The following is a 22765-nucleotide window of genomic DNA, read 5'->3' as shown; positions in this document are numbered from 1 at the left end:
TTGCATATTTGTTGTTTAATTCTCCACTCAGCAATATACCATCTATATCATATGAGTGAGTGAGTATGGTTTTACGCCGCTTTTAGCAATATTCCAGCAATATCACGACGGGGGACACCAGAAATGGCTTCACACATTGTACCCATGTCGGGAATCGAACCTTATATCTTATGAAGGCAGTCTGTAAATAATTGAATTTGAACCAGACAATCCAGTGATCAACATCAGCAGCATTGATCCACGTAATTGGAAGGCGATGACATGTATCAACAAAGTCAGCGAGTCTGACCATGCTGACCACCTGATCCTGTAAATTGCCTCTTATGATAAGCATGGGTTGCTGAAGACCAGTTCTGACCCGGATCTTCACGGGGACCCTCCTATCATGCTTATAAGCCGACTTGTGACTAGGACATTCTGGTGGTTTTGCTGGTGCTTGTTATGGCTCTCAATATTCCTACATATTCACAGCTCTCACCATGCTCACACTGATCCATCATGGATTTTATTCATTGTACTTCTCATCATGAAATAATTACATTACTTTTGAAGTTAGTGAGGTTCGACCTCTGCCAATTTTTAGACGTCCAATTTTTAGACATGTTAAAAGCTGGCATAAGGACAAAACTCTTAAATATATTGAGTAATATCAACTTCCACTTCCAAAAGACTCTCTTTATTTTTTAGTAGTTGGTTCAAAAAACATTTGGCCTAAACTTCAATGTAGGTGATAAAAACTAAATAAATAATAATTTTCAACATCTAGATTAGTACAGCTACTAAAGTGAAAAAAACCAACTCATTGGGTAACAAGCATTTGATTGTGGGACAACTCAATGGTTGTATTTGTGATTTTTAAGTTTGACAAATGAGATGACACTGGTCACATACCGAAAGATAATTCGTTGGGAGTTTTTTTTGTTAAAATAAAGATTTTTTTCTATGTATTATCATAAACCCCATTTTGTACTGAACAGCGGTGATAAAATCTCGTGATTTCTAAATTTACCTAAATATAAAACACAGTCATCCCAAAAATATATCAAAAGTCATTTTAATTTTTTTTAAATTTCAGTTGTTTTTTTTGGTCAGTCTCATAAACAAAATTATGGCCTAATGGAAAACAACATAATTACAACCATTACAATGTTCATTTTTCATTTTTTCATTGTTTAACATTTTGTGATATATCAATAAGAAATGATAGTAGATTGATAATCCTTTTGACAGCTCAAATTGAAATATTGTCATACCATTGGTTGTACATTAAAGACTTTCCACACATTTTTACAGCACCGTGATGCCAAAGTGATTGTGATTGTAATTCAGACAATTTCAGTTTCTTCTTTATACATGTTATATCTACAGGCTAACAATGTCCAGGAGAAGTACCTTCTGGGACTTATCTAAGATTCAGTTCGTACCCACTGGGAAAACAAACAGGGTATTGTCCAAAATAGAATTATTTTACAGTTCTTTCTTTTGTCAATTCTGAGAAATTGGGAGAAATTTACCATATTCGACGTAATAAGCGGCCAGGGCGCTCTCAAAATTAGAAATAGGGGGCTCTTATTAGAATATTATTTTGGTGGAAAGATAAATTTTGTGGTTTATGCTGACACACTGAAATGTTTATATGCGACAGAAACATTTTTCCAGAATTTAATTGCCCCTAATTAAGAGTGCATATAACACACGAGTGCGTATAATACGTGAATAAATAAGTCTTGTGTACATTGATCAATCGGAAGGAGTGCTAATTGAGATTGTTCACAAGCCAATATATTAGCAAATATTGCCGTGGGCGCTTATTAGAACGGGGCGCTTATTACGTAGAATACGGTAATTCAAATTGGGAATTATTTCTGTCATTTGCTGGAGACTAGGGGCTCATTATCGGACTCTGGTCAGGTCTAGATAAATCCCCTTTTCCAGAAGAGGTTTCCACACCATGGAATACTTTTTGATCTCTGTACATTGTGAGGTAGTTTGAGTCACGGGCCAAATCAAGAATATTTTAGAAATCTTTCTGTTAAACATGTTAAAGAAAACACAGTGTCTTCACATGTTAAGATGTAATTGACCAGTAAACAGGGTTGGCACAATGAAGAGATAGAACTGTGTCATCCACAAACCCAATTACAATTTGCTCTGACATGTTTGCTTAAATAATATTATTACATGCCAGGAGATCATGAACACAATTTCAAATTCAAGGTACTTTTTTCAGCTTGTATGATCATGATGATGAACATGATAAACTTGGGATGGGATGTCTCGTGATGGTCTGATGCTGAGATGTATCCCGAGTGTAATGAACATTACGAACATTGTACACCATTTGACACCATTAACGAGCATAAATCAATTATCAACAATCCAAGCAAAGACATTCCTCAACACTGAGTCATAGCAAATGATCACGTCCAATATTAAGTCAAATTAAATGGAGTGCATCATAAAGCCAACATTTATTATTACCAGGCTAAGAGAGCTGACTGCTTTGAAACTCTACAACTGTCGCTGAATGGAAACATTTACTGCGCAATTTCCATTCTCAATCCTCCCCTCCACTTCCAATCCTTTTTTTTGGTTTCGTATCATCCTTATGAAGTTTCCCAATGCTAAAATCAATATTCATATTAATCCAAATCAGACCCACTTTGGTAATAAAAAGGCTTTTCCTATTGATTCTGGTGAGATGTTACAAGTCATCATTTGCTTCTCTGGTACTGATAGCAGGAGAGTCTTAGCAGCTTACTAGTAGCCAAAAAGTTGTAGATCGAGAGTAATGCTTTCCAAACTCTGTCCCCTTTTGTTGCAGGATACACATCTCCCATTAAAAAAATGGTAAACCCATGGCGCCACAAAAACCAAAGGTGGAACAAATAGAACATATTTTGATTTATAAAGCATATATCATTTAAACAGGGTATAATACTAGAAGTGTGTTTTGCAGTTAATGTTGGCTATTTTAGATGTAGTGATATACATCTTTTGTCATAACATATGAAATGAATTGGATTAAGAGAGCTATTGGACATATGACAATAAATACAAGAATACATGCCAAGAGGACACTCCTTGGCAAATTTTGCTGTTGAAATATTCTTAGGATTGAATAATTTTTCAGGTGATTTTTTTTGTTTAAAGCTATGGGATTTCTTAAACTAAAACCTCTGTCCAGTCGATGGCAAACTCTGTCAAGTCAGTAATGGGTGAAATTGATGTCCTATTAGCAGATTAATGTAACATGTTTTATTTTTCTGTTTCTCTCAGCTTTCAAGTTAATAAATTAGGTTGGATGGTCACTCCAAAATTAAAAAGGACAATTTTTAAAAGAACCAGTTGCTTCTAGATCAAACTGGATCATTCAAAATGTTCAAAGTGTGTTTGTACCAAAGCAAAATGGTCTCCCGAAACAGGCAAGTTAATCAAAGCTATCTAAATTCATCTTAGTAAAACTGAACAGTATTTACAACAACAAAAAACACAGGACTTGACACATGTTATTTCAGTAAAACTCAAAACACCTGACAGATGTCTGACTGCCCTTCTTCAGTAAATATAGACTTCTCCAAGACATGATCAACAAATAAAGTTTTTGAAAATGTATGTCAGCTCTACCTTCTATTTTCCAACAAAACTATCAAAATAACACTCCTAACCATGCTAACAAGGAGTGGTGACAGCTTACTTTCATTTAAAACAGTCTTTGTTTTATTTCTAACATTCAGGACAGGCTCATCCGTAAAATAAAAATCTGGCCCAATACAGTCAACTACGTTTATAATATTTTTGTCCCTAAAATGTGCTGTAGTTATGCTGTATACATACTTGTAACAAACTACGGTTATAACATGTATAACAAACTAAAATTAGTGGTCCCTTTGAGTTTGTTATATAACCGTAGCTACTTTCTCACACACACATTGAAAACTCTGCCACAAAAATATGTAAAATGGACCCAATGATTACCATTGTTGTACCTTGCTAACGACTATCAGCAATTGTTATGGTCATTTGGACACAAAGTGAGCGAGTATTGTTTTACGCCGCTTTTAGCAATATTCCAGCAATACCACGACGGGGTACACCAGAAATGGGCTTCACACATTGCACCCATGTCGGAAATCGAATTCGGGTCTTCGGTGTGACGAGCCCACAAGACTACCCGATTGCCCCTGGACACAAGGAAACACATTTGTACATTATTTTATGTTACCATATTCGACATAATAAGAGCCCAGGGCGCTCTCAAAATTAGAAATAGGGGGCTCTTATTAGAATATTATTTTGGTGGAAAAAAACAGAATTGAAAGATAAATTTTGTGGTTTATCATGTTTATGCTGATGGTCTGAACTGTTTATATACGACAAATATATTTTTCCAGAATTTAATTGCCCATACTTAAGGGTGCATATAACACATAAGTGTGTATTATACATGAATAAATATGTCTTGTGTACATTGATCAATCGGAAGGGATGCTAATTGGGATTGTTCACTTGCCAATATTTTAGCAAATATTGCCGTGGGCGCTTATTAGAGCGGGGCGCTTATTACTTCGATTACGGTAATCATGTTAATTGTAATCCCATAACATATGTCCATGGTGCCAGTATACATGGTATACATATGATAGATAAATCCAATTTGTTGGAAATGTACAAGAAAAGCTACCCAAAGACTTAAACTTGGTCTGTGAAGACAAGCATACATTTCAAGATCAGTGCAATCACCATCACGATGTGATCAAAAAGCCTTTCAGTGAAAATTACCAAGGAGCACAATGGAGATCTGAAAATGGCTCAGAATTTCAGGCAAGTGAATGTGTTTGAATAGCATGGCTTAGAACGGCATGGGATAATATCTGTTTACAGTGAAACCAATCGAAGCCAGATTCGTTTTCACTGAAATAATAGTCCAATTTAGACAGCAGTGTGTATTATTCAGGTTTAGCGTGAGCCACCGATCAGCTGATTCGGAAGTCTTAGGTAACTTGTGTTTATTTATGCTATTTTCAGAAAGGTAGAAGCCGGGAGCACCAGTCATGTTGTAAACATATAGATGATTGATTTAATCAGCTTCTCCGATAGTGCAAGTGAAATGTGCTCGGTGAGTCTGAAACTAATCGAAATCAGGACGAATGTATTACCTTAAAAACTGATCTTTTGTCCTAGAGATTAAGCCTAAAATATTGCATTGAGAAAGTGACTTCAACAAATTTTAATTGCTTGTTATCATGGTAATTTAATCTAAAACTGTCTGACCATGAAAATAGTCTGGTACAAACAAAAATGTCTAAGGACAAGTCCATTTTGGACATGTTGCACTGTATAATCATCACCTTGTGTACATTATAAAATCTTAACATTTTAATAATAATGACATAATTAAATTGATAAAATACTAATTCAGTTAACATATTGTCAAGATTATTAGAACTTACACCAAGTGATCATGAATCACTCTAAAAGGATACTCTTAATATCTGAGAATACCACGTATGTGAATTAAAGTTCCGATAAAAAATCTTAACATGATTCTTATCTCTGGCATCGTCTTCATGATGGCTAGGTAACAGGGCACTGATGTGATATAGTGTCAACATGCATACAGAATATGTTCACACCATCATGACTACATACAATATTGTAACTTGACTGTAAGGTTTGAAAGTATATTGTATTTAGACATACCGCCACCACAAACAAGCCAACAGTACACATGGGTGAGTGAATGTTGATGCATTAATGCCCCCTTCACAGTATTTCAGTTATATCAGGGCACTATTACTAGTATTAGGAAAATTAAAGTAGAAGGACCAGTGTGAAGAAGATGTTTATCACTATGGTGACTGAACCGACAACTGGAAACAGTAAGGTGCTGACACACCAATGATCATAAACAAGGTCAGTCTGAGACAAGAACACCCACCTATGGATGCTAGCAGCCAAGGTAGCATCCCTGACCCAATACATACAGCAGTATCATATTAAATGTTGGTGATTAAAATTAGCAATAACATTTGTGATGTTCATTGATATATCATCAATCATCGTACCCTACATGCTGTAGTTTGTACTTACATTAGATTACAATATACAAACATGACCATAATAAACAAACAACATTCATCATTATTAATTTCTTATCACTAACACTATATACTCAAACATCATCATCTGTTATAATGTCATGTCATGAATTCCTCTTTAAAATATCCCCTAATAATCATGTCAGTTGTCCAGTCCAACCTTGTCAAAAGATACATCTGCACAGGGCCATAATAACCAGATAAAATACCTTTTGTTTGCTCAATCCAATAATACCATGACACTATGCCCGTGCAGAGCACAGGTTTGTTGGCAGTTTGTTAACACTATCATTTTGCATAAACTCGTAAACATTGACATGAACTCTTTCATTGTCTGTGAAGAATGTGGATGGACTTACCTGTAAGTACCGGAATTGCACACTGTCATAAAAAGATGATCGATTTCTGATGTGACACTTGACACCTCTGTCTTAGCCGAGACTTTGTTGACACCCATTCAGTCGCAAGTATCACCGTTGCTTGCAAGACAATTCCTTTTCCCTATGAAGGCTAGATGAAGACTATAAGTAAATTACGGTATAATGAACTAATATGCGATGGACATTTAAATAACAAAACTGCGCATGGTTCGTGTTTTATGCTCAACAGGCTTCTCCGTCGGTGTATTGAAAACCGGAAGTAAGGCACATATGGAAAGTAATCAGGAGTGAACACAAAATAATAATAAACAAATACTTCCATTTGAAATTAAAAATAGACGCATATTACAATAATAATGAATTAATGTGTTGCACAACAAAAATGTCCCTATAATTTAATTCCTCAATGAATATGAATTAATCATGCACTCTTTACTGCGAAACTGTCAAGATGGCGCCACCCACGTGTGCACCTTGTTTACAAGATGACAATATATGATCAACCCAGCAGCTAATAAGGCAAGGTAGCGTATCTCCAGTAAGATCACCAATTATTTCCAATAGCAAATATGTAGGTCGACTGTCGATAGAATCCTACTCCATGACATTCATTAGGTGTTGTTTATCATCAATCTGATTTGACAGGTTTACGCGACATGCATAATACTATTTGTTGTTTCGTAACATATGAGACGAAACTAATTTGGCCCACTAATTTAACTAAAGATCAGTGGTCTCTACCTGTCTGGTTTGAGCAGTTTTATGTAGCCGGACAGTGAATGAGAAATATACAAACACACGCTACGGGTGAGAGACGTTTTATTCCGCCAATGGTTGTTTCATATATTTATCAACACCCTGAAACATTTCAAAGGAATGATAAGTAATATTAACAATACACATAATGCAGTCATCAACATCACAGAAGTACAAACCGTGTTACATAACAAACAGATGTTATTCATATACTAGTTGTTATACTGTACAATAATCTGCTAACTGATGTAAGAACCAAGTAGAATAATTATATATTACATTATCTAAATCTTATCTTTTCAAAATACATACATGACTTTACAAGTGTGATTCACTTAAGTGTCACACAAATATAAAAACAGACTATACATGTAATCACGTGCCTACCCTGTTGGTGAGACTGGGGTGTCTTCCCGACTAGTGTGCTGCAACTTATTGTTCTGGATATCTTAATAAAGCATATATATACTTTATCATGTTTATAACAATAACTAATACAACTATACTTCTTACATACACTTTAAAGTATTTCTCCGGATCCTGTATAGTACAGACTGTATATTATACAGAACTGATCACAAAAGCATTTTAAACATAGCCTATTCTGTAAAACACATACACTCTTCCTCATACATACAAGAATAGAGAGACAGAAAAGTGATATCTATATATTAGTTTTTCCCAAAGCCTAAATTTATAAGTCTTGCTTAACACATGGTTTAAACATATTTATTTTCACAAAAGTGTGAAAATGGATTGGTAAACAAGCGAAGCGCTTATGTTAATACCGCTCCATTTTACATAGGACATATGACAATAAATACATTAGTGAAGGTTAGATGTAACAAATGAATTGTACATGCCAAGCTAAAAGTGTATATATAATAAATCTATTTGCAGTTTATATTAAACAATTCATTTAAATGAAAATCTGACAGTTTTTAATATGAAGTTTTGAATAGAATCTAATATTAGGATTTGCCCTTCCTTACTCAAATACAAATTTCCACAGAGCACTGTTTGTAAAGAATAACCATGTTGGTAAAAATACATTTCATTTCGAAGAACATAGTAATTTGTACACACAAAAAAGAAGTGTAATGTATGTTTGGTATGATATCCACAGGAACAAGACTTTGTATCCCAGTTATATCTATCATATTGATCTGCATTAAGATAGCTGCAGCCAAGCCTGAGGCGACTGAATAATTTGACATAATCTGCTTCCATAATTTAAATCCCAGTGTATACCATTATCTCCCTTTACGTGAAGCAAATTCTAAAATTGTGTAACAGTCTCTGCCCCCGTTAGGTTTTCTAGTAAGACATTTCAAAATTGTGTTGTAGTTGGTATAAATGAATCTGCATAAGCTTTTGTTTTATACTTCACTGTTCGAGGGATTAGTTTTATCCCTTAAGTCATAATTTGTGTTTTCCGAAACTGTATCAGGAATAAGCCTACAAAGATATTCCGGGGAGAAATGGTTATTCATTTTGCAAAACATTACCAGCTTTGAATTGTATCTTCTCTGTTTACCTCATTTACTTAAATAGATTGTAACTTAGAATATGATAATATTAAAAACTTTTAGTTAAGTTTAGTATTAAAGGTTTAATATACTGCAACATTTAAATACAATAACATACAATACAAATATACACAAACATATTAAACTAACCTGAGTTTAGATGATTTTACTTGCCAACATGTCTGTGTAAGTAATGTGTGCAGACTGAGAACATGCACTGAGGCAAAGGGTCAACTTTGAGGGTTAGCTTGGCCAATCAGTTGAGCACGTCATCTTAACCAATAATTAAACATAAAAGTTGAACACTTAAAAGCAGACACTAAAGGTGAATAAAATATATATGTACAATGTTGTATCTGTCACACTCTTCCCACTCAGTGAAATTTCATCCTCGGCATTTATTCTTTCCTGTGACCAGATCCAGAAGGGCATCAGAAAGATGTTTTGGCTGCCCCTCAAGCACTCCTTCCTCTATGAGAGAACTGAGATAGTCTGCTCGAGATAAACAGTCTGGTTGAGTAACTGCTGAAAGAGCAAACCCACCACCGCTCATCCTTTTTGGGGGTATCTGCTTTCGAACAGACCTCTTTGGTTGAGGATTCGGTGGTACAGGGTGTACTGGTGCAGCAGCAGCAAGTTCCCCGTCGGGTGGGACATTCACAGGTGGAACTTGAGGTTCCTCTGTAGGCTGTTCCTGTAGTTCAACATCTACAGTCTCATCCCTTCCATCCACTTCAGTGTTCTGGTCCTCACTCTCAACATCTTCGGTCGGCTTGTCTTCAGGTGGCCTGTCAGCTGGATAAAGAGCTGACCCTGCAGAGTCTGAATGATAAGTGGTGACTAACACCATATCTTCTCCATCTTCCAGTTCATCTTCATCCTGTGAGATGCCTGTGGTGTCTTCTCTGGTGTCTGGTTTACACGCGTCCTTGGTCGAACTTTAGGTTGTGGTTGTGGAGACTTGATTCGTCTTGGTTTAGGCACTGGCGCTGTATGGGGAAGAGAGCCGATAGGAAGCAGTAAATTCCTGTGCAAGGTTCTTGTCCGTCCTTGTCCATTCTCCTTACCAACGACAAATACTGGTATGGATAGATTTAGTCCAAGATGACACAAATATCTTCTTCCCATCTGTCTGCTAACTTGTGCTGGCCGTCAAAGGCAACCACCTTTATAAGTACTCTGTTTCCCTTCTCAATGACAGCTGCTCTTGTTTCCAGGCTTAACATCCTGCATCTGTGGTTGAGTAGGAGGTCCAGTTGTCTCTTCATTTTCCCTGGTAAGAGGGCCTTGGCAAGAATACATGTCCTTGATCCAGGCTTTAAAATCCTCAGACGTATCAGCCTTTGGTTGCATCCCCAACTTCTTAAAAAGTGTGGCCATGCCTTCCAGCTCCTCATCCTTGAACTCCATGGTTAAGGAATGCAGCAGAAGTAGGCAAAGAAAACCAACACAACTGCTCAAAAAGCAGACCATGTACCAACGAGGTAGAGGGAATATCAAAGGGTACCAGGAGGTCAAATGAGGGAAACACCAATCGCGTGATGATTGCAAAGCAAGTACCAAGTGATATAGAGTGTCACACTGACAGATGCATGAAATATGCAACGTACTCATGTTGTAATCGTTCAGAAATGCAGCTATGGGAACGCAAACAGATTAACCACAGTAGGAAATATCTACTGTACATGTGTGAAGTGAGGTGGATAAGGCCTGTACCGACCACAAGGGCAAACAAAGACAAACAAGTGGAATGTCAGAACTCGTTCAGACAACTAATACACAAACTAAGCTGAAAGGCAATCCCTCCCAACATATCACACGGGAAGACAAAGTGTAATTATATACTCACAAAAGAAAGAGTGAGTGAGTTTGGTTTAAGGCTGGTTTAAGGCGGGTTTTAACAGTATTCCCGTTATATCATGGCGTACAAAAGAAAGAAGCGCATCACAAGTGTACACAGGATAAGGTGTACATATACTTGAATGTAATACTAGGCATATGCAAATCCCAAGTTGAATAAACAATACCTACAAAGTGTATTTGCAAACTAAATTCTAAATCTACAGACAACACAGGGGGAGTGGAAGGGGATGTTAGTAACATAATGTAAAATGTTCAAAGAAAGTGCAAAAGTCTGTCGTCATACAGTCAGTAAATTGAGACATGTTTAGCTTACATCTAATTTATAAAATTATATACAATTAAATTTTTATTTGCTAACCTTTTATTTGATTAAACAAGGACTGAAAGTAGAAATGAAATCATGCCATTTTCATACACACATACACACTGAGTACCGTTATATAAGTAAACTAACTAAAAACTAATGGTAAACTAATTCAAAAATAAACTAAGCTAAACTTATCAAAACCAAAGAGAACTTAACTTATCAAAACCAAAGAGAACTAAACTAAACTTAACAGAACCAAACACAACTAAACTTAACAAAACTAAACTAAACAAAACCAAACAGAACTAAACTTAACAAAACTAAACTAAGCTAAACTTAACAAAACTAAACTAAACTAAACTTAACAAAACTGAACTAAACTAAACTTAACAAAACCAAACAGAACTAAACTAAGCTAAACTTAACAAAACTAAACTAAACTAAACTTAACAAAACCAAACAGAACTAAACTAAACTAAGCTAAACTTAACAAAACTAAACTAAACTAAACTTAACAAAACCAAACAGAACTAAACTAAACTAAACTAAACTAAACTAAACTAAACTCATCACAAAAGAACCTGTGGCTATGTAGACAATGTTGGTACAAACAGGAAAATAAGAAGTAGCTGACAAAGACGTCTACAGTAATACAAAACTTAGTACATGAAAAAATACAAAATATGTGATGTAAACAAAGTCACAGTTCACAGAACTAAACTGAACTGGTGCCAGATACAAAGTAAATTGAAAGTCAAATGCTAGCTAGCAATGAACTAATACATGATGGGGACTCACATGATCAGAATGTCCATGAATTGAATTGAATGTTCAAGCTGAAGTAGCAATATCCAATACTGGAAAAGTCACATATACTGTTCAATAATCTGCTTACTGATGTAAGAACCAAATAGAATAATTATCCATATATTATATTATCTAAGTGTCAAGAGATTATAAATCTCTTTCAAAATACATACATATACAGGTGACATGAATTTACAAGTGTGACACACTTATTTAATTTATTTAATTTTTATTTGCTAACCTTTTTTTTCATAAAACAAGGACAGAAAGTAGAAATGAAATCAAGCCATTTTTATACACACATACACACTGAGTACCGTTATATAAGTAAACTAACTAAAAACTAATGGTAAACTAAATCAAAACTATACAAAAATAAACTAAGCCAAACTTAACAAAACCAAACAGAACTAAAATAAACTAAACTAAACTAAGCTAAACTTAACAAAACCAAACAGAACTAAACTAAACTAAACTAAGCAAAACTTAACAAAACCAAACAGAACTAAACTAAGCTAAACTTAACAAAACTAAACTGAACTTAACAAAACTAAACTAAACTAACCTTAACTAAACTAAACTCATTACAAAAGAACCTGTTGCTATGTAGACAATGTTCGTAACAACAGGAAAATGAGCAGTAGCTGACAAAGAAGTCTACTGTAATACAAAACTTTGTACATGAAAAAATACAAAATATGGGATGTTAAGCAAAGTCACAGTTCACAGAACTAAACTGACCTGGCACCAGATACAAATAAAATTGAAAGTCAAATGCTAGCTAGCAAGGATGTAACGTTTATACAATGAACTAATACATGATGGGGACTCACATGATCAGAATGTCCATGAATTGAATTGAATGTTCAAGCTGAAGTAGCAATATCCAATACTGGAAAAGTCACAATAAACACACAAATGTCACGTGACAGTGTCCAAGGTCACACAAAAGTCACTTCAAGGAAACCATCTATAGCGGATGTTGCTTCCATGGCGGCTATAGTCCTGACTGGGGGCTCCATTTGTAGCCGGGCAGTGTATGAGAAATATACAAACACACGCTACGGGTGAGAGACGTTTTATTCCGCCAATGGACGTTTCATATATTTATCTACACCCTGAAACATATGAAAGGAATGATAAGTAATATCAACAATATTATATACATAATGCAGTCATCAACATCACTGTTGTAAAAACCGTTTTACATTACATTACGTTATTTATATACTAGTTGTTATACTGTACAATAATCTGCTAACTGATGTAAGAACCAAATAGAATAACTATCCATATATTATATTATCTAAGTGTCAAGAGATTATAAATCTCTTTCAAAATACATACATATACATGCACATGAATTTACGAGTGTGATACACTTATGTGTCACAAATATAAAAACAGACTATACAAGTAATCATGTGCCTACCCTGTGGGTGAGACTGGGGTGTCTTCCTGACCACAGTGCCGCAACTTGTTATTCCGGATATCTGAATAAAGGATGTACTTTTATAACAATGACAAATACAACTATACTATTTACATACACTTTAAAATATTACTCCGGATCCTGTATAGAACAGACTGTATATTATACAGAACTGATCACAAAAGCATTTAAAACATAGACTATTCTGTAAAACAACACATACACTCTTTCTCATACAAACAAGAATAGAGAGACAGAAAAGTGATATATTTGTTATTCCCAAAGCTTACAATTTATGAGTCTTGTTTACCACATTTACTTCAATAGATTGTAACTGAGAATATGATAATATTAAAAACTTTCAGTTAAGTTTAGTATTATAGGTTTAATATACTGCAACATTTAAATGCAATAACATGCAAAACAAATATACACAAACATATTAAACTAACCTGATTTTAGATGATTTTAGATGATTTTACTTGCCAACATGTCTGTGTAAGAAATGTGTGCAGACTGAGAACATGCAGTGAGACAAAGGGTCAGCTTTGAGGGTTAGCTTGGCCAATCAGTTGAGCACGTCTTGGCTTGGGTCTGTTAAGGCCTACAACATGAAGGACACATTAACTACATGTAATCTATCTTAACCAATAATTAAGCATAAAAGTTGAACACTTAAAAGCAGACACTGAAGGTGAATAAAATAAATATGTACAATGTTGTATCTGTCACATTTATATTACATATCATCATCTTAACTTTGTTCAATATGATTAGGTAGTTTGAGGTAGGCATACAGCAGTCAAAATATGTTCCCAACAAATTACATGCGTTTTAGAACTTAGCTTAAGATCGTTAAATAGATACATTGTTATTAATGATTATTATTTTATTGTACGATAAACAACAACCACGAGTTGTTTATTTCCTGATCTTAGATGTCAACATTAAATCATGATTATGTGCATTTTAAGAATGTTTATAAAATGTACATGCTTTAAAAATATTTACCCATATTTTTATAATGATGACTGCCAGAATACAATCTGAAAATTTTGAACAAGCACATTTAATGAACATGGGGGTTAAATTTTGGTATATCCCAGATATTCTCACTATTTTTGCATGTTGATTATCTGTACCTCCCAATTCTCCCAATACCGATTGTCATATTTCTCCCATTTTTTTATGCAATCTTCCAGCCATAACGTTTATCTGTTTTTCCCAAATACATCTTAGAAGACATTTTCTTCTAAAAAATAATATCAAGTTGTCTGCGTATGTTCGAAGCTCCAGAAAAGAAGTCATGATAGAACAATGTTTTATCGTGAAAAGAACCCTGCTTCGTTTTTCATTGTTCTTTGCGATTTATCGCATAGCTATCTTATATATCCTCATAAAACCTTTCATATGGCCCTGCAAGACCATGGGTTTACTTTGCTAATTTTCTATTTAACCAATGAGCATCACATGTTTATTTAGTGTGATTTTCGTTTAATGTGTTGTTTATTGAAAGTTGATTGATGGGTCTGAATGAATACACCCCACACCCCGTTTATTACTCCCTTTAAAACAACTAAGGTAATGGCTGACCAACCTACAGTACCACAATGGCCCAATTAATTAGTGAGCTAATTTTAACTGCTTTTTGGGAGGTCTGCATTTTGGAGGTCTACCTTATGGGAGGGAACCACCTAGTCCTATATCTACTACTCCTCATGCTCATAATGTATTCAGTGTTCCCGTTTACCGGTAAATACCAGTTTTTTACTGGTAAAATTAGGCTTGAACCAGTAATTCATGTGACTGCCAGGCCCTGTTGACTGGCAAATAAAGTACTTATAAATCTTTGTTGTTGAACAAAACATCGGGAATATTCATCTAAGTACATTTTCCTAACAAAGTCAGCTTGTCTGTTACCATCAGGGTTTACCCTTGTCTATTTCTAGGTTAAATATCCAGTTGCAGTGACTTTGTCTCGAAATATTGAAAAATAAAGAGAAAATTGTGACTGAAGTTTGTGTGAATGACATACAGATCTAACAAAGTTATTTCAGAGATGACATCTTTGCACTGAACATGAAGTTGAAAGAAGTAAAACCAAATAAATTTCGTATGATTTTTTATTTGTTGAAAGTTCGGACTGGCAAAAATTAGGGGGACTGGTAATTTTTAGAGTTGACAGTTGACAAGGACTGGCAGTTTCGAAAGCCAGCGGGTACACTGTTTATATCCTTAGACAGCTTGATTCATCTTTTGTCTACAGTGCAGTTTGCATACAACATGGTTAGTTGCCAGTACAGTTTGCCTCATGCTACCCTCACACGTTAACTACATAAGTATAAATCATTATATATTTTATATCTCACAGGGGGCACGGGTGCCCAAGTGGTCTAAAACGCTGGATTAGCTGTGCAGAGTTGCATCCCTTGGAGACACCAGTAACCTATGTTTCTAGGTTTGTCAGCACCATACCCGTCCTCGTAGGTTTCACCAAAGTGGTAAACGTCTGAGACCTGCATCACTTCGGGCTTTCCTCCCACATTAAGCTGACACGCCGAGATATAACTGGAATAGTGTTAAAAACGGCATTAATCCAAAGTCACTCACTCACTCACTCACTCACTCACTCACTCACTCACAACACATTTGGAAAGTGATTAGCTGTTTTAAGAAATGACATGTCTATGTACCACACATAGGCCTACTGCTGTATGTTTGTCAAGGGACTGGTGTCTGGTTCAGTTATAGATTAATTGTGTATATATATCCAAAGAATGTGTTTGTCTCCATATAAAATTATTTTCCTTGCAGTATAGCTTGCATTAGTCACAAGCAGCCAAGCAGCAAATCTGAATAACTATGTTAAAATACCTTATGCATCAGAAATTTACTGTTGCAATACAATAGCAACTGTTGGTTATATATCCTCCTGTAAGACTATCTTACATTTTGTTTTGCCTTAATTCATGGGTATTATGATCAAGTTTAAAATGCACAGCATTAAAAGTGGTAGGACAGGTGATAATGTTTTCTAAGAACCACTTAGAGTTACGGCGTGTAAAGGGAGGTAATTCATCCATCAGCCTCACTTTGACACTACATAAAACTTTATAGTAAAAAGGAGCATCATTTTCATTACGTAAGGCAGATTTCAACAAACTGGTTGGAAAAAGAGGTGGTCACTTTTGTTATGATAAGCATAGGTATATTATTTGGTGTGTATAATAGATTACATAACAGATATTGTGTCATAGGATATTTATTTTCACTGACATTTGTCTTCAGTAAATTATGTTCAATACTTGATGTTTCTCGTCCTGTTATTGTATATTTTTCCTAATATGAGTCCATTTTGCTTACAGGCATCATGGCGACACCACAATCCAAGGGAGAGAATCCTGGCACAGTAGATACTGATGCCCTGTGTGCATCTCTACTGCCTGTGAATAATTCTAAGGGCTATCTTATGTCCCTCAAAGAGGTAAGAGAAGGGGGAAATTACCCTTTATGTATAAGTAATTTGATTGGATGGCTATTTTTAGTGTCATGTCACTCAGGACAAAACTATTGTGGCAAATGGATCCAGTGTGTTCATCCCAATAAAATGGAGATATGATACACTGGATACGAGGATAGTAATCTGTTGAATCCTTGTTCCCATGTTATGTAGGTTATGCTTCATGATTATCCAAGGGACATAATTTGTTTTGAAGAGTTGCTTCCCTTAGGCATGCCAGAATCCTATGAATGGCTTAAATGCCAGATACACCCTGATTGTGGTTCTAGATTTGTCAACACCATACCTTTGCTGTGTTTCATCAGAGTTCTATACATATGAGACATGCAGCACTTTGGGATTTCCTCCCTCGTTAATGTTAGTTCATTATAATTGTCGTTCGTTATAAGCATATATACAGCATATAAACGGCAAATGTCCGGGGCCAAAAAATAACTTTGTTTTAAGCGTGTTCGTTATGAACATTATTTTACTGTACATGTACTGTTGAAAGCATCGTCAAACCCAACTCACTCACTCAACTTTTCAGGTTTTGAAGACATTCAAAGAAAATGTTGCACTCCTTGAAAGGGAAGAAATTGTGAAGACACTGGTTGAAGTGTATTTTGAATGCGGCCCAAAGTTTTCAGCCAAGAGAATTCTTGCAAGGTAAACCAATGATGAATAGGTGTCATGATCTTCATTCTTGCTGATGGGAGTGTACACCTCAAGGCCGAAGGTCGAGGCGTGTGCAGGAACCTTCAGCATGAACAGGGTCAGTTGTGACGTAACAAGCGTGTAACGTCACGTCAAACAATATGACGTCATGATATCCAAACAGGCCAGCCAGCTGACTTGTATGACAATCACTGACCAATCAGATAGCTAGATTCTTTAATGAGTAATAAGTAACTACATGCTTGTGTTTATGGAAATGATTTTGTGGTATGAAAATGACTATATTCTATTGGTTTAAAAAAAATGACTTACCGTAACTGTATTGGGAAAATATCCCCTATTATAAGTGGTCTAGAAATGGTCACATTACTTTCTGCAGAAATGCATATTGACTAAAACTAGCTCTAGAGGCCATAGAATTTAGCAGTTTTTCAAATAAATCAGGATGGTCAAAGGATCCTTGTTGTGACCCTTGTGACTAAAGTTGAAACATTTATGAGATCCCTTGATTCAACCCAGTATGTGAAATAGTGTGCAAATCGTGAGTCAAATATTAAAAGATGGGGTAACTCTGATCTTGCCACCTTGCAACCTCGATTCGATTCAATTTGATTTTTTATGGTTGTATCGATCTACAGAAGTGGGAGAACTTTTGTGTTTTCATTTTTAAGAGGTGTGCATGAAAAGTCACCATTAAAATTTCAGGAGGCAGTCAGGCTAGGGACAATTCAGAATGTTTAGCTCAACCATAATGTTGCTAGCAGGCAGCCATTTTGCCCACTGATTCAGCCACTTAAGAAACAAACCCCAAGGATCCCAGGCACACCTTAATTTCCAACACTGCTTAGCCAATTAGATTTCTTCTTCCAATGCATATCCTTGATAATACTCTTGACATCATGGAAATATGCTTGTTTCTTTGTTCGATAAAAAATGTGAACTGTTAAACATGTCTTTGAGGTCAATAACTGTTTTTTAAGGACCCGTATCTTTTTTTAACAGCTTCCTGCAGGGTCTGCCTCCCGAGGTGGGGGACAGCTACCAGATTGAGCTGCAGATTCAACTACAGTCCCGAATTGATGCCTGCCTCAAACTCCTCACAGATTCTAATGCTGTCAGGAGCTTAGTGGAAGAGATAAACTCTCTGATGGAGAACTTCAGACTAGGTGAGCAAATCTTACTGTAACTTGTGATGTTATACTGGTTCTGCTTTGTTCTCTTACTGCAAATCATGTTTTGCAAATTCCAAACACTAACTGGTTTTGTTATGTCATTAGATCTTATTATATACAACATTGACAAGACTTTAGCATGAATACTTTAGAAAGTGAAGTTTTAGTTTACGCTAAGCTATTTTTTATGGACATATTACATTAATCGTTTACAATATAAATTGGACTCCGCTTATCTTTACTAAAGATTTTCAAAATTGTTTTTCGCTAAATAGTATAGCCAGTCAAGACCCTCATTTAAGCTTATTCTTACAGTCCCAAATTGTGTAAATTGCATTGGTTTAAAACCATGCATGCACCAATATTGTTAACTGCAATTGTCTCAGCTTCCAGTTTTCTGTATAAATAGAACCGTGTTACAATTGACAAGATTTTTTTTTTTTTCAGGAGAAGCATGTTTGAAAGAAACGAGGATGCAAGGTGAGGGCGATCTGCTGCTGATTTAGCTCACTGATAATAAACATTCTTATAAGTGTATAATCCTTATAACTCTCTGAAGCCTTTCTAAGGGAGATAATCTTTTACCACACTTCAATGCTAGACAGATACATTTTGAATGTGAAGATACGTTTGATTGACCTAATATTAAATTTGTGTTTGTAAAATAACTTTGATCTATTATTTTAACAATGACAACTTTATTTATTTTCAGCCTTGAACTTCCTATCTCATGCTTTGCCATGTTTTGTGGATGCTTCTCTGTAAGTACCGGTAACATATCTGGTTGAAGAATTGAGTTAGTTAAATTTTAAGCGGTGTATCATCAATGCTATATACAGTCGTGCCCCGCTTATACGGACTTCAGATATCTGGAAACCTCGGTTCCCGGACGATTTTCATTCAAAACGAAATAATTACTATATAAATTTACCCGTATATACGGAAATTCAGTTTCCGGAACCGGACGGTCATTTTGATACACAAAACACTGAAATGCACACAAAATTGTCTCACTTATCCGGACAATACACTTCCGCTGGTGGTAATCCTTTGATTCGTGAGAAGTCAATTAACCGAGTGACACATTATTGTTTAAAATTCAAACCTCAAAATTTGGTAAAGTTCAAACTTCCATGACAGACTTTTTGAAACGTGTATGAATAAAGATTGAGTGGATGTATCTGTTTGTTCTGTCATCTGTCATGAGTTGAATAATTGGAGGGAAGTAACTCTTCCAGTAAGAAGCTGGTTTCAGTTATACAGAAATTCGTTTATACGGACGAATTGTGAAATGACGCAAGTGTCCGTATAAACGAGGCACGACTGTAGCAACTTTTATAAATAAACTGGATGGGATGAGTGAGTGAGAGGCATGAGGGAGGATGGATTAATACTGCTGTCAGCAATATTCCAGCAATATCACGGCTGCTGACTCAAAGAATGGGCATTACCGTAAATCTTGAAATTAATGTGAGTGTGAATTAAATGCGAAAAATACAAGTGGTCAATGTTTCCATTAATTAAGCTTTGCATTTATGTCTCCAAAATGACTATCAACATTAAGATGCCCTCACTACACACTTTGGATAGCGGAAATAAATAAACACAAACACGCTTTATTGAACAGCAGTTGTAACAAGTATATAACAATGTCATTCAAAGAGTAGGAATTACACAATGGGCAGCCAGTGAGTTATCACTGCTTCATAAAAGGCAACCAAATGGATCAGGTCGCCAGGAATTGATTGTGTGTCATCGTACCTGATGGCGTGTATTGTTGCTCGCAATATCTTTCACTGGATCGTCTGGTCCAGACTCGTTTAGTTACAGGTCACCGTTATGTAGCTGGTTATTTGCTGAGTGTGGCTCAAAACAACACACACACAAACAAAAGGTTCAATATATGGGGGTTCCAGGGCAGAATAGGTCCCTGGAGCCTCCTGCTTGTTTGTAAGGGCCAAATGATGGAGATCAGGTGGTGACTTGGTGTGAGCTGGCTGATTGTGTGACCTGGTGCCTTGAAGGCAGGTTGTGCTCATTATCATGTAGTGACAAGGTCGGGGTTTAGCCTAGTAGTTAAGGTGTTCAGTCATCACACCAAAGTCCTGGGTTCAACGCCCCCAGTAGATGTTACAATGAAGACAAGGTCAGGGTTTAGCCTAGTAGTTCTGGGTTCAAAGCCTGTCATGTGTATAATATGTGATTCCCATTTTGGTTCCCTACTGTGATACTGCTGGATATTGTCACAACTACAGCAGTGTATTACCCCACTCACTCACTATGGTGAAGACAGACACGCAGACCCTCTGAAATATGCTTGAAATGTTCAAATATTTTAAGAAATGGTAGATGAATAATTGTAAACATTATTATTCAAAAGAAAACATATTATATATTTTTTCTTGTATGAGGAACTTGTGTTAAAGTTAAAAGGACACATTTAGATAACAGAAGTTTTGATTGCACTGTATAGCGTGAATGATGCAGTGGGTCAATGTTGAGACTACTAAACTTTTTTGCAGCCAAAAGGCCTCCCCAGTAGAAAGGAACAAAACAATGCATCACTGTCTGGCCACCATCAAAACTGCCAATCGCCTGATTCAGAAGTGCTCAGTAGAGGCATCCGTTGATCCCTGTCCTAGTGACACAGTGCAGGGTGTGGCTGACAGGTTTCTACAGGGAGGCCTCCAGATTCTACACCAGGGTCAGTATAAGAACACAGTGGACTAGTCGTCTAAAGCACCGCAGTTTGCTGTGTAAAGTGGCATCCTTTTGACACCAGAATCCTATAATTCAGGGTCTGCTGTTCAGGCATTTCTGCACATATCAAAAGCTATGTTTTTTTATTTGTCACCATCTTCCCAAGGCAAGGGAGTTGCCTGACTGACTGTAAAAGTCCAGTTTCCACCCTTGCCAAACTTGACTGGAATTTCTGGTCTCAATCATAGCACCACAAGTGGCTGTTACGAGTTATGTCCTTTCTATGTTCCTCCTATTGACCAATCAGATTTCACCTCTCATATCACTTGTATTTGCTTCAATCAAAATGGCGACGCCCAGATAAGACGATCTGATCGATAATCAAAATCTATTTTGTGACAAACGGGTCTTAATTCGCGAAGTGCATGATATCACGTGAGCACTTTGAAAGGATTTGGAAAATATCTGTTGATGGCAAGTTGGCGGTGCACATGCTTTGCAAATCCTGCAATCGATTGAAATCTGTATGGCAGTTTACAAACCAGATGTCAATTTCTTTACGCAATTTGGATTGGACTATGCATAGGCGCGTTAGTCTAGCCAAAATATAACTCCATAAACTGGACTTTTATAGCCCCTTTGTCTTGGGAAGATGTTTTTTCACGTGCTGTGAACTTGCTCTTTCACATTCCCTTGTAAACCTAGTTGTACTATGGCATCTCCACTGAAACCACAGAGCCTATGAAGCTAAAACTTTCCATGGACGTTCAAAGTGAGGGCAATTATAGGGAAAATGACTTCCAAATGATGTATGGAAAGTTACAGTTCAGGGGCCTGTTCCACAAAGCGATCTTAGTGCTATGATTGTCGTAAGCCTATGTTAAAGTATGGGAGCTACGATCATCTTAGCGCTAAGATCGTTTTGTGGAACGGGGCCCTGATACAGTATGTTTAATTTCAGATGACTTTTTGACCGACTGCCGCTGTGGTGTTGGAATGGTCATGGTTCTGGTGTTAAAGTTATCGCTGGGGCAACGCTATATTCATCTTGTAAGTTAATATTGTGTAAATCCTGTGACATTCATGTTTGAGATTCCCGGGTTTGAATTGGTCTTTAGCAACCCATGTCTGTTGACTAATGGAATCAGGTGGTCAGGCTTGCTGACTTGGTAGGAGCATGTCATTGTATCCCAATTGTGTAGATTGATGCTAGGGATGTAAATCACTGGATTGTCTGGTCCAGAATCAATTATTTACAGACTGTTGTCATATAGCTATAATATTGTTGAGTGTGGCGTTAAACAACAAACAAGCAAACAAACTAATGGATACAACTCTGCACAATGAATTAGCCATTAGGTCATACAAATTTGAGATTTATAATTTTAAGAATTAATGTTCGACTATGAGGCAAAGAATGGAAATTATTTTTGTAAATTTCAATTTTGTTGTTGATCTTCTAAAGTATCACAGAAATGGAAGTCATCTTCTAATGAATTGGGGACGCTCAGGTAACCTACTAGATAAAGCGTTTGCTCGCT

The 22765-nt window shown here is 36.1% G+C and overlaps 2 protein-coding genes across 2 annotated transcripts in view; one reads left to right on the top strand and one right to left on the bottom strand.

Moving 5' to 3' along the window:
- LOC139444206 (pleckstrin homology domain-containing family H member 2-like) overlaps positions 1-6718 on the bottom strand; it is a 194169-nt gene extending 187451 nt beyond the window's left edge. Inside the window, exon 1 of the mRNA XM_071225117.1 lies at positions 6461-6718. The gene's annotated coding sequence lies outside the window, so the exon portion shown is untranslated. The remainder of the gene's footprint in view (positions 1-6460) is intronic.
- Positions 6719-6947: 229 nt separating this feature from the next.
- LOC139443299 (tRNA (32-2'-O)-methyltransferase regulator THADA-like) overlaps positions 6948-22765 on the top strand; it is a 50129-nt gene continuing 34311 nt past the window's right edge. The window contains exons 1-8 of the mRNA XM_071224275.1: positions 6948-7005; positions 16541-16659; positions 17225-17343; positions 18355-18518; positions 18972-19004; positions 19237-19285; positions 21047-21228; positions 22186-22274. Of these exons, the coding sequence (XP_071080376.1) occupies positions 16546-16659; positions 17225-17343; positions 18355-18518; positions 18972-19004; positions 19237-19285; positions 21047-21228; positions 22186-22274 (750 nt within the window). The 5' untranslated portion in view covers positions 6948-7005; positions 16541-16545. The remainder of the gene's footprint in view (positions 7006-16540; positions 16660-17224; positions 17344-18354; positions 18519-18971; positions 19005-19236; positions 19286-21046; positions 21229-22185; positions 22275-22765) is intronic.

The sequence above is a fragment of the Haliotis cracherodii genome, unplaced genomic scaffold (genome assembly GCF_022045235.1).
Source record: "Haliotis cracherodii isolate W230 unplaced genomic scaffold, xgHalCrac1.p SCAF_5, whole genome shotgun sequence".
NCBI lineage: Eukaryota > Metazoa > Mollusca > Gastropoda > Lepetellida > Haliotidae > Haliotis > Haliotis cracherodii.
The sequence above is the reverse complement of the archived record's forward strand: the minus strand, read 5'-3'. Positions and strand labels throughout refer to the sequence as shown.